This window comes from Danio rerio, chromosome 17 (assembly GCF_052040795.2).
Source record: "Danio rerio strain M-AB ecotype USA chromosome 17, GRCz13ab, whole genome shotgun sequence".
NCBI classification, from domain to species: domain Eukaryota; kingdom Metazoa; phylum Chordata; class Actinopteri; order Cypriniformes; family Danionidae; genus Danio; species Danio rerio.
In genome coordinates, this window is record NC_141037.1 from 16,492,704 (window position 1) to 16,506,545 (window position 13,842).

Sequence of the window (13,842 nt, forward strand, 5' to 3'; positions counted from 1 at the left end):
AGGCAGAGGAGTAAAAAAAAATTTAAAACCGACTCAACAAACATATTTTTACAGTGTAGAGTGACTGAGAAAAGGCTTTTATATAGGACGGGATAAAAGCAATCCTCATCCAGAGATGAATTCATCCATCTGTGATGACACATTGCACTGTCACCTTCTCCCTTATTACTGTACTTTCATTGTGAAGCGGTCGTGTGCTACCAGGGCTTATGCTGTGGAATTGCACACTTGTGTCCGGCAATTCTGTGGGACAGCAGGACACATGGAGGAATGCCAAAGCCAGCAAAGTCAAATCCAGGGAAAACACAACCAGCAGGCATTCCTGTATGCATCGTTTGGCTGTATGATAAGAGCAGTGCGCTTTTCCAGTGTTTATCCCGCGCTTGATTTAGGTTTTCTAAAGCCTGTAAAGCTCTTTTAACACAAAGAAGTCTCCGCGGGGTCTTCGTGTTTTTCTCAGCATCAACAAGAGTCTTTGTTTCAGATTTGAAACAACAACACTTTGCAAAAATGAAAGTTGTAAATAAAAAAATATTAGAGCATGTTCTATAAGAAAATACAATTTCAGTGTTTGTTCTTTGAAAAAATCATGTTTAATTTAGATTGCTACTTGGTGCAATCTAGACCTTTCGGATGTAATAAATTTATTTGAATATAAACTACACTGTAAAAAATTTAAGGTTTCATACAATTCAAATGTTGTCCTAACATGAATCCCAACAAAGTTAAATTGATTATTTTTTATGAATTTAAGTTGACTGAACATAAAAAAGTTTTCCCCCAAAAAACTCTCGATAAGACTTTGTTTTGATGGTCCCAATTGCACATTTTGTTGACTGAAAGTTGCATTGCAACTACATGTCAATTCATTCTCATTTATTAGTATTAGTAGACGGTCTGTTTAATGCTGATACTACTCATTCAACACATTTAACTTACTATCAGTATCTTTGCAAGTACATGCCCTAGTAGCAAAGAATTCTGGCCCAGATTTGGCATAAAGCTGGCACAGCAGGCATTCATCCGGCACTGGCATACAGCATGTGGGCCAAACATGGCCCGGGTTTGGCAGAGGTGGCACCGTCTTTAAGGCGGCACACAAGATTTGGGCCAGATGAAAAACTTGGTATTTGGCCCAGATTTAAAAATTTGATAAGTAGGCCATGTGAGTTTGGCCAGTCTTGACCCACATTTAAAATACACTAAAATCATTTTTGAGTAAAGAAAAAAAATTCTACCAATCAGGTCACTTTGAGAAAAAGCGTGCCCATAGTGTGCCTAAAGCGCATCACTCCATGGGTTTATCAATTTCATAGCAATCGTGACACACCAACCTATATCTGGCCCAGTTATGAGTTATTAACTTGGCTGAGACTTGGCCCAGATATGGTCAATGTTTGGCCCTTGTCTGGAAGCCAGATTTGGTCCTGTCATGTACCGTAATTCACTGCGGCATGTGGGCCAAGCAAAACCTGATTGTGTGGGCCAGAGCTGGGCCAGAGAAATTTTGCTATGTGGGTGTCAACTTACACTAAACCTAACCCTAACCCCAACCTAACAGTCTACTTATAATCTATTGATTATAGAAATAGTTGGTATGTAGATGCAATGTAACTTAAATTCAACAAAATTCGCTAAAGGGACCCTCAAAATAAAGTGATACCAAAATCTCAAGAATGTTCCTCGCTGCTGGGATCATCTTCCCGTTACCCCACGGACTGCAGATTTACTGGTATCCTTCAAACAATAACTAAAAACCCATTTCTACTGCAAACACCTAAACCCTGGTGAATAAAACCAAGACCACATATCTTTGTCTCGCTCTCTCTCTAAAAACACTCTTACTTAAACACTAAATTCTCTGAGCACAAACAAGTTACTTTGAAAAACTAGCACTTATTGTGTGTATTGCCTCTTCTTGATGAATCGCTGAATGCCTCCTTAATTATAAACCGCTTTGGACAAAAGCGTCTGCTAAATGTGATGTAAATGTAAGAATTGTGTTGTTTTAGCTCATTTTAAATAAGTATTAAGTACTAAATAAGTAGCAAAATTTTTTTTTGAGTTTATTAAATTGAATGGGATTTATAACTAAATAAGGTTACTGATTTTTATAATTCTTAATTAATTACGGACAATTGGGGATGTTTTGTACTTTATTAGTAATAATATTTGATGTTTTTGAAGGTTGGATTAATTTGTTGGTTTAATATTCTTTCATTCATTAATTTTCTTGTAAGCTTAGTCCCTTTATTAATCCGGGGTCACCACTGCAGAATGAACCGCCAACTTATCCAGCAAGTGTTTACGAAGCGGATGCCCTTCCAGCCGCAACCCATCTCTGGGAAACATCCACAAACACACTCATGCACTAAGGACAATTTAGCCTACCCAATACACTTGTACCACATGTCTTTGGACTGTGGGGGAAACCGGAGCACCCGGAGGAAACCCACGCAAAGGCAGGGAGAACATGCAAACTCCACACAGAAACACCAACTGAGCCGAGGTTCGAACCAGCGACCTTCTTGCTGTGAGGCGACAGCACTACCTACTGTGCCACTGCCTCACCCTGGTTTAATATGTATTATTTAATTAAATTATTTACAATTTATATTATCTATTCATTTAAAATCTCTAATAATTGAGTAAGTAAATGTAAAATATCTTATTAAATAAAAAAAATTAATTAAAACAACTTATGTCTGTAAATTTGACAAAAAAAACAAACAACAAACATGTTCTTGAGAATACATTTGTCAATCACCAGCGATCCAGTCCTGGCAGATCATTGGTGAGATATAAAGGTCACCTTTACGAACTACAAATCCCATCATGCCATTTCACACACACCAGATGGCGATCACCGTTGATGATCGCTAATCAGTTGGACTATTAATATACACACACGCACTCACGCACGCACGCACGCACACACACACACACACACACACACACACACACACACACACACACACACACACACACACACACACACACACACACACAAGCCTTGTCTTTTTGTTGTATGCTTTTTTTTTTGCTGTTTGCTTACACCTGTTTTTTATGACTACGGCTTGGATGACCTGTATGTTGCTGTTTGACCACTGCCTGCCTGTTCGACTAATCTTAAAGCTGCACTTGGAAAATTACTTTTGTTATCCACAATTAGTTCTCGCAACATTAGACTGACACAGAAGTACACTCAAAAATAACTATTCAAACTACTTATTAAACGAGCTAAAACAACACAGTTCTTGAGTTTTATTTAGGACACCTTAATTGGTTTATGCTTAGTCCACTTACAATAGACACATCCAATTAATTGATATTTGTTGGGCACTGTTGCCTCACAGCAGGAAGGTCGCTGGTTCGAGTCCCGGCTAGGCTAGTTGGCATTTCTGTGTGGAATTAGCATTTTCTCCGCGTGTTGACGTGGGATTCCTCCAGGTTTCCCCGCAGTCCAAACACATTCGCTATAGGTGAATTGAATAAATTAAATTGGCTGTAGTGTATGTGTGTGTATGAGAGTGTATTGGTGTTTCCCAGTACTGGGTTGCAGCTGGAAGGGCATCCGCTGTGTAAAACATATGCTGGATAAGTTGGGAGTTCATTCTAATGTGGAGACCCCTGATTAATAAAGGAACAAGGCTAAAGGAAAATAAATGAATGAATGAATGAATGAATGAATGAATGAATGAATGAATGCTTTATGTTTGGGACAACAATTGTGTGCAACCCTGGATTTTTCTCACAGTGTAACTTTAATGACAGCCTACACATAACTTTTGTTCTGCACTATTATATTACATTTTGTTTCACTGCAATCACTTGCTCTGTCTGTCTTTTCTGTTTACTATAAACGAAAGTTTGGATCAATAATGATCGTGCATTGACTTCCTTCATCAGTCGTGTGTCATCACAACAAACACTGCCCAGAGGAGTGGATAAAAACAGCCCCGTCCTGTGCTGTTCTCACATCCACCGCCCTCCTGTGTGTTTTCCACACCCCTTTCAATCCCTCCTATAAACTTTGCAGCATGTCCCAAGAGCCAGTGTGTCTACATTTCCTGCTGCTTCACAATCATCCTTATAAAGGACTGTTTCTTTCTTTGGCTGCCATTCGACGGGTAAGAAAAAGACTTTCGATAAATCAGTCAGTCTTTGAACTGAACGACAGCTACTTTACTAAATCATTGTTAAAGTATGAGCTTTAACGCTAAAAATTACATCTCTGCTATTGCATGTAGTTTACATCAAAATATAGAATTTAAAAACAAACTGAGGCTGAAGGGCATTTGGATATTTGCATGCTGTACTGAAATGCCACTTTCATCAAATTTGTTTCCATGCAAATTAGTGAGCAGAAAACAGTCGGTCAAAGTCCAAACATTAACATAGGATTATAAAAATAAAGTAGGTGCACTGATGATTTGTTTGTTATACTGCACAGCCACACTTCTAAAACTAAATGAAAGACAAATCTAGCTTTTGTTGACTTCAGTGCGTCCTGATCACAGATGCTCATGTTTACTTTACAGTATAATAGCCACTGGATTACAGGACTGGAATGCAGTCCTTCCCTGATAAACACTGCCTTTTGGAGCATTTAAAGATCAAGTGTTGACGTACAACCTATTATCCTTTATTTTTGGCATCAAGTTGCTGTGTTTATCCAAAGCAGCAGCCTAGAGAAAAGTATAGGTCAAATGTTGAGCTTGAGGGCATTAAAAAAAATCCAGCACTTCTTATAACTATATGCTGCGCTGAAATTCCCCATTTTAAATGCTCATTCCCTGAGGCTGGATAAGCACGACAGAGAGGCAGACAGAGAAAAGCCAATTAAATTTAATGGTCAATTAACTTTGTTAATAGGGACATTGTTCCTTGAAAATAATTCAGATAGATACTTGGAATTCATGGAGTAGGTTGTCTTAATACTCTATTCTGATTGGCTGGAAGGTGTGCATTCTAGTTTCAGTCAGTTTTATTCAATGCAATCTTATGGCAGTTTATAACTGTTTCACGTTAATAGATTAGTTGCTTATACATATCACTTTTTACAATCTCATGATACTTTTTTGTGCGATCTGCCCATCCACTAGTGACGGTTACATTGTTCTCATTGGGTACGTTTACATGGACACAAATAATTCAATTTTAATGCGATTAAGACAATAGTCTGATTAAGAGTCCAACATGTAAACAGCAATTTTTGATTAATTTGATTAAGGTCATAAACTAAACAGAAATGGAATTAAGACATGTGGAGCATGTAGATATTAGCGAGGTGCAGTAAAGACATGTTAACAACGTAATCAAACTATTACCATCATCATGTAGGATTTTTGCAGCATTTGTAAAGCATAGCCTATACACACACAACTGTTTGACACTATTTTCTATACCTACCGAGTCAGTGAAAGACCACAGATACCTGAATTGCGAAATGCAGAGGTTTTTTCTCCCATTTGGCGTGCGGTATCAAATTCCATTAAAACAACATTCCCGCAGATCATACTCGCATCCAATATGTCGTTTGTCATGGGGGGCATGAAAAGTTCTTTATTAAAAGTGAATGTGCCAAACTGCAGTTAAAATCGACAAATGAAAAATCGCACGATGACGCAATGAAGTTATTTGAATTATGTGCTACAACATGTAAAACAGGATAATTAAAGGAACATTTAAAAAGCAGCTCATGTAAACACCTTAATCATATTATTGTCTTATTCAGATTAAGGCAAACGATTTGATTACTGATGTCCATGTAAACATAGTCAATGTCATAATGTGATGTTTAATAGTGAAATAATGTTGCTACTGTAATGATTTTACAATAATAAAAGTAAATGTTTATACATGTTATGGCATCTCACCTCTTGGACAGCTATTTCATTTAATGGCGAAAGGTGAAACATTAAAGTCTATCAGGCTTTCTGCTTGGGCTGCATGATATTTGAAAAAACTGACTTTGTGATATTTTGTATTGCGCAATGATTGTAATTTCACAATTTGACATAAGTATCTGTTTGGTAAGAATTCATAATTTTACATTGATTGGGATAATTTTGTGGGGGAATCTATCAGCATAAAATATCACAAAATTTCCAAAAAAGTTTTATGAACCATTTAAAGCACAGAGGAAAACAACAAAACAAAGATAAAATTGAAATGAACAGTGCTTTATGTTTTTTTTTTGTTTAAGACAATTTATCTTTGTTAAAGTGGCAAACTGTATATTTTCGTCTTCCTAAATTGTTTAAATTTGCTCTAAATCTTACAGGTGCAGGCCTTAAAATACATCCAGGTAAAAATCTTTCATACTATTAGATTATGGTTAAAATTAGAGATGCGCGATACTGGGAAAAAAAAGTGACATTGCAATATTTACTTACTTTCACCAGATTAAATAAATGGATCTGTTTGGAAATGACACATAATTTTGGTTTGATTGGTATGATTTTGTAGTTTAGTGCTGCATGAAACTAGTATTGGTAAATACAGAGGAGCAAAGGTGCAACTGAAATGCACAGAATTTTATGCTGGGAGTCTAGCAGTGTTCAGGCAAAATAATAAACAAATAAATGTAAAATATGACTGTATAGACTGCATTGTATAAACACATAAATACAATGAATCTTTCTTAAAGTTACAAACATTATAATTTTTTGCCTAAATGTTTTAAACTGGCTTAAAATGCTCACAGCCTTTAAAAATGTAAATGATAAACATGTTGGTTAACTTTAGTTCAATTTTGCACTGAATCCACAAATCATGGATGTTTTCAACTGTGGATAATCCCAACTCGACATTGCAGATCCTGTGATGTGACTTGTTGATGTGCGATTTCAATGCTAAACGATATATTGTGCAGCCCTAGTTAATATTCACAATCATGTGTAATAATAATATCCACAAATCATGTGTTCTGAACCATGTTTTTTGATAACTATAATCCCACCTTGACACAGACTATTGCAGATACACACATTGCAATATCAATATCAATATTGTGGTATCATTTTTCGAAATACCGAAATGATATATTTTGCAGCCCTACTCTCCACAAAGCAATATTAATTTTCATATTCGAAAGCACAAATAAAATCTGACAACATCTGTGTTGTAATTAAACTTTTTTTATGCTCAGAATACATTTCTTTTTTAAATCCATTGTCATCCATCTAATTGTCATTTTACTCTTTTTACCACTTTTTTGTAGGGAGATGCTATCATTTATTTTTTCAAGTAAATGCAATAATTAATTCAAATGTAAACAGAATCTTACCACAAGACACTTTCTGATTTAAAATGTCACAACAATTGATCTGACAAGCTATAACTAACAAACAATAACATTGTAATTAACTTTTACAGTCAAATATTTACTGAAAACACCAATAACAGCTTCAGATTATCACTGCTGTGGTGACAAGACAACTGACCATGGTATAACCAGGATAATCCATGGCTCTGTGTGCGTTACATGATTTTTTATACCTTTCGTAGAGGAAACTGTCTAGTAAAGTGAAATGAAACACAACACACACAAAAAAAGAAATGTACCAATGATTGACTGCGATGTAATTTAAAAAAAAGTGTTGACATTTAGAGTGACTCAACTGACTACATGAGAAGTTTTGGCAAATTCTGTGCACGTATCTGGAGAGAGTGATAAGACTACAGCGTTTGCTGCTAGACAAGTGTCTGTCTCCATCGAGTGCATGTCTTTCACAGATTTCAACACGAGTGCCCTGAAGAGGGTAAGAGTGTGACTGTAAATGCACTTTGAGCTAATCAGATTACTTTGGCAAATGGTGAAAATGCAAAAGACAAATGCATGCTATGAATACATAAAATTAAACAATCTGATTGAGGGATTCTTGCTTTTATTATTATTAACCAGGAGAAGAATCATAAATATAAACTACATACTGTAGACACTGACTACAATGACTTGGCTTTTTTGAGTCATAAAAGTTAAAAAGTTTTCTAATAAACCCCAGTAACACTCCTAATAATAATAATAATAATAATAATAATAATAATAATAGGGGTTAAAGATTCATGGATGAATGCTAATTTTATGCATTTTTATGAACTACGGTATATGATAATAGGGCTGGGTGATTTGGCCTAAAATCAAAATATCGATTAATTGTACTTTTAACTTTATTACAATTAATGAACAAATATTATTATTATTATTATTATTTTGCCCTCTGACAAGTTTTATATGCAGTCTAAAGGCATCTCTGGCGCAGCTTCCAATGATCATCAATGTAGTGCAAAGTAAGGCTCAAGAATGAGCCCATTGTCCTATTTGACCAAAGATCAGATGTGCTGCAAAGTGGCTGCGGAAGCAGAAATCAGCCACAACCTTTAACAGAATGGAATCATGTGACACGTAGGGAAAGTAATTTAAAAAATTGTCCTGGACAATTATCGATTATAGGTTCTGAATGACGATTTAGATTACTTTTTGATTTATCGCCCAGCCCTATTTGCTAACTATATGACATATCCATGTAGTATTTGTATAAAGGGTTGGGTTGATAGACAATGCCATACTGAGCCAGCATCGCGATCCTCCGTCCCGCCCCCTTCGCAGCAGCAACCTGCTCGCAAAAATACACACTTAGGCCCCCTTTATACTAATAAGTCTTAGTTTAAAATGGCATTGTAGAACGAAAACGATCCTCACTGGCGTTTCATCTAGCATTTCTGATAAAATCTCTCCGTCTACACTATACCGCTGACAATGCACAACACGTGACCACACACACACAAACACACACACACACACACACATCATCTCCACTGCTCTCACTGCCGATAGTCTGCTAATGGGCGGGGCTTCCCACCTCTGATTACATGTACAAAAGTGAGAATGTCAATCAAAATGTTTCTGCAGACTGTTTTTATGAAGTGTGATTATAAAAAAAAATAAATTAAAATTAACACATTTTCATCATTAGAAGCTGATTATATTCACATACTGTTGCCACGCAACTGTGTTTAAACCCCCTTATAAAAGTGATATTTGCATAATAGGTTACCATGTTTTTTTTTGTAAATTAAAAGCATACAGAATGTGCATTCATGTATTTCTAAATGTAAATGACTCCTGCAGGCACAGGACATCAACTTGATGTCATATTGACGTTGTACCCCAATTTAATGGGGATGTTGGATTTTGTCTGGAAATGAAAAGTCAGAACCCAATGTCAGGCCGACGTCAATGTCCAACGTCCAACCTAAAATCAACCAAATGTCAATGTCTAATCATGTTTCACCATTGACGTTGTATGGACGTTACCACCATGACATCTATCAGATATTGGATTATGATAACTTTTCAACACAACCTAAAATTAACCAAATAACAATGTAATTTGGCATCAATATTGGACGTCAAAGTAATGTTGTCCTTAGACGCTGGCTAGACATTGCATTTTGATCACCTGACGTCATGACCTAAATCTAACCTTATGTTAACATCTTATGATGTTGTGTGCCTGCTGGGACACATCTCTCTACATCACAACCAAAACATCATGCACGAAAGGGTTAAATAACGCTTAATCCATCCTCATTAAAACACAGCCCTATAATACTCATCACCTGTTATTTATTTATTTCTAAAGCCTATGTCATCATCCTAAAATAGACTGATGTCTCTGTTTCCTCAAAAAGCACCACTGGACCAGCACCAGCCTCATCATCTCCACTGCTCTCACTGCCGATAGTCTGCACTTTTGACTGTCAGGATGGAGCGGGTGCAGCATATGACGCGCTCTGCGATCCGGAGAGCATCCAACATCGAGGTGAACCCGCAGACCAAACGCAACCTACAGGATCTCATCATCAACTTCTCCCTCATCCTAATCTGCCTGCTGCTCATCTACATCATCGTCTTGCTCATGTGACACCGAAAAACACAACCACAAATCATAAGACGCGTTCAAGATCTTGGACGATTTTTTAAGGGAATTGAAAATGACGCGACACATTTCAGTTTGCTGAGATGATTTTTTTTTTGCTCCATTTGTGTTTGTTTTGCATTAATCTTACGTTGATAAGTATATGTTTGAAGCATTGAATGGCACTGAGTACAAGTCTGCTTTTGTTCTCTGAATCATGTGTTTTCTATTTGTAGTGATTCATAGGAATATCGTCACCTTGGAATAAAGGTTATATCTGAGAGGGTTTGAGATACTGAGTTTTAAAAAAAATATCCTAAAAAAATAAAATAAAATCGATCCCCGAGTCTTTTCCCCTCCTGAAGACAAAAGAACCTGTTTTGAACAATGTTGGAATCCGGTAACCATTGAGATCAATAGTAATTTTTTTTTGTATGGAAGTCAATGGTTACCGGTTTCCAACAAGTTCTTTTCAATGTTTTTGTGTACTACACCAAATAGAAACTCAAACAGGTTTTGCAACCCAGGCTCATTATTTAATCGTAGCTCTGTATACATTTCTGGAGAGCACAAAATACGTCCCAGGAGGTACTCTTTTTGCAGTTTTGTTTTCGCGAATTCATCACTGTGAACACTTTTCCAGATCTCAAATTTCTCTTGCGAGGGCCATTCGCACCTGCTGTTCTCACGTAAAGCCGCTGTCAGCTGACTGACTGACACTCCCACTGACCCCCTTCTCTAAAGCCAACCGATAATGTTTTCAAAAGCACAGATTAGACCCGCCCACCCACTTCCCTAAACCCCACCCACTTCTATAAACCCAACCAATAGTTTTTTTAAAAGCAATGCAGAAAAAGAAAAGCCCTCGTGACCACCTGATTTTTACCATGTTTTCAGATCTTACCTAATTCTCACCCTGTTATTTACTTGTTTATTTTATTCTTTGGCTTCTGTTTTTGTTTTACCTGCTTTCTGGAATCGTTCTTCACCAGACTCGAACCCCATTGTCACGGTCAACTCCTCTCTGCATTTCAAGTCCACCGACATAAGCAGCGAGCCACTAGGAAAACTGATAACAGTAGAAAAGCCGTCCACACTTGAGGTAAGCGGCCAGCTGGTAGTGCAAAAAAGAAACAAACTTGTTGGTGGCATCATACTGTACCAAACTATATTGTTCATTTTAGAGACAAAATGCAGACATACATTGCTCTGGCTACATAATTCACGCTCTCCAGAAATGTATACGGGGGTGTGTTTTCACAATGTGCCTGTTGGGTTTTTGACAAGTAGAGAAGAGTAATGTTGACAGAATTTTCAGTTTTTTAGTGAACTATCTTTTAAAGTTTTGTCCATTCCATACAGCAAAAATGCCATGTAGGAGAAGTAATTTTCATTGATGAAAATAAAAGAAACTTTAAATGTAAATGTTAAATATTTTTAAAAAATGTTTAATACTCTCCAATTTATAAATGGGGATTTTTGTAACAGGTCAAATGGTGTCGTCTAATTCTAAACAAATAAAATCACTTTCCATTTGAAATGCTGTTTCTATCAGTGTATTTATATTAAAATACTGTAAACACTTCATATATTTTGTTTAAAATATAAACTTAGAATTATTACAATTTATCAACATGACAATTTACATGTAATGCTGATTTATTCAAAATTTTTAGGAAAAATGTTATTGCTGGAATTGTTGGTTAATGTTTCTTTGGTTACACAAAGACCCAATCAATTCAATTGTTAGATATTTAACTTTTAAAGTTTAAACGGATAGTTCATCCAAACTTCAACATTCACATTCTATTTACTCATTATTTGGTTCTATCCAAACCTTTATTTCTTTATTCTTTTGAACACAAAAGCTGAAAACAGGTAAGCATCGACTTTCATAGAAAAAACAAAATAACAGGGGTGTCCAAACGTCGGTGTAGCAGTCGATTCTGTTCCCTTCTGGAATTCCAGTTCCGGCGTCCTGGAGATTTTAGCTCCAACTTGCTTCAACATCCTGCAAGGATGTTTCTAGAATTCTAGAAAGGATCGAGTTTATATGTATGTGCGTGTGTATGTGGGTGTATTCATGCGTCAAGTTTATATGTATATACACAAGTTTCATCTATGTTGTTTTGAACATCCAGTAGTATAGGTGTATATGCGAGTAATTTATAGGTGTATGTACATGTGTTTTATGTATGTGTTGATAAGCAAAGTTTGATTTAAATCCTAAAGGGCAACTCAAAGAAGTTTTTGTATTAATGAATTATAAAAATTGTCATGTAAAACTTCTAAGACAATACAAATATTAAATATTTCCAGCTACTTCATTCTTACCTTGCTCTTGTTCAACGCGGTGAAACAACAACAAACGACGCCCTCTCTTCCTGATGAAATCCGCGCGCATTGTTTTTCCAATAAGCTCCGCCTACTTTAATTTGATTGGCCATCATTCGGACATTAATTGAAAATGAATGTCATTTTTGATCGTGGCTATTGTGTTGAAATGCTAATGTATAGAGCTGTCCTTAAAATCATATATTATTTACCTTAAAAATGTGAGGTACTGAAACTAAGCTTGTACGCAGGGATGGGCAAAATACATTAAAATGTATTTTAAAATAAAATAGCCTACAAAATACATCAATTTTAAATGTATCAAAATAAACTACAAAATACAGCAGCCACAAATGTATCAAAATAAAATACTGTGTTTTGAACATACTGCAGAGTTCTTTTTATAAAGGAGCATGACATTTCTTTATAAACCTTCTATCGACAAGCCTATTCGATCAATTATCTTACCTTTAAACTGACTTAGTAAAGTAAATAATGATATATTGCAACAGCATTTCTCAGAGCAAGTTTAAGTCAGCTTCTCTGCCAACTCATTCACCTCTACTGTACAGGAACAGGACAGTGCTAACCACTGATCCACTATACTGCCCTCATTTAATTTTTTTCTTCACATATTTTTTGATAAATTAATTTTTTTGCAATTGAAATCTTTCATACTTAATGTAAAAAACATGATTTCTGAAAACTACTAAAATCTCCAGTTTTAGTAATGATATCTCTATAAAATGGAGCTGTTTTTGCAAATAAACTCTGGAGCTTTTGACCAGACTGTATAGACTGGAGTATTATTAAATATTTGTGTCTCATTCACTACATTCTTCCACTTTACATCTTTTTTTCTTCAATTACTATAAAGAGCTACCGCAGATAAGCTATTGTGAATCGCCACTGTAGGACTGTATGTTGTTTGTCTTATTTTCTTGGCATCTACATCAGCAATCAATCTAAAACTACTATTATTTGTGCAGTTTACTGATCCTGCCTATGTTTTCAGTTCTTTTTAAACTGGAAGAGTCTCAGTTTACCCCCTTAGTGAACACCAGTACAGGATCTTTGGGTGTTTTATTATTCTAAAGTTCTTCTGCGTTTCCACCTGCAGCACTGAGACTGACACTGAGGATTTTCTGTTCTAATCTCAAGCCAAGGCAAAAAACCGAGAAAGCATCAATCTGAGGCCGCAATTTAGGAAGTCATCTTGTAGACTTCTTGCAAAGTATTTTACAGTATTTTAAAAACACAAAATACAAGACACTAAAGTATTTTGATACAAAATATAAACCCATTTTCATAAACTCTAACAAATACAAATTACTAAATACTATTTTGTATTTAAAATACGTACTGTATTTGAAATACATGTATCTGAAATACTGCCCATCCCCACACTTAATGTCTGTTTACACCTCATTGCGAACATCTGAGAGAGAAACCTAAAACTGGTCATTTAAGGATGGTTTTAAATCTGGACAGCCAATAAAAGAATGTTTGTTTTAAATGTTCTTAGCGACTGAATTATTTAAACAAGGTGCAGAGAAATAGGCCATGTGCAGATCAAGTCACT

At 35.9% G+C, this 13,842-nt stretch overlaps 2 protein-coding genes across 17 annotated transcripts in view; one reads left to right on the forward strand and one right to left on the reverse strand.

Annotated features, from left to right (window-relative positions):
- The window catches only part of ros1 (c-ros oncogene 1, receptor tyrosine kinase), a 58,717-nt gene extending 46,409 nt beyond the window's left edge, over positions 1–12,308 (reverse strand). For 9 of the 16 annotated variants that reach the window (XR_015513182.1, XR_015513181.1, XM_087290221.1 and 6 more), the window contains exon 1: positions 12,261–12,308. The gene's annotated coding sequence lies outside the window, so the exon portion shown is untranslated. Of the gene's footprint in view, positions 1–10,891; positions 11,041–12,260 lie in introns of those variants that run through there. The other 7 variants (XR_015513187.1, XR_015513188.1, XM_087290222.1 and 4 more) reach the window with 2 other exon arrangements.
- On the forward strand, positions 4,055–11,466 carry pln2 (phospholamban 2). Its single transcript, XM_087290242.1, has 2 exons — positions 4,055–4,130; positions 9,700–11,466. Exon 2 carries the CDS (start codon positions 9,774–9,776, stop codon positions 9,930–9,932), a length of 159 nt encoding a protein of 52 aa, XP_087146368.1. The 5' UTR covers positions 4,055–4,130; positions 9,700–9,773; the 3' UTR covers positions 9,933–11,466.
- Positions 12,309–13,842: the final 1,534 nt, after the last annotated feature.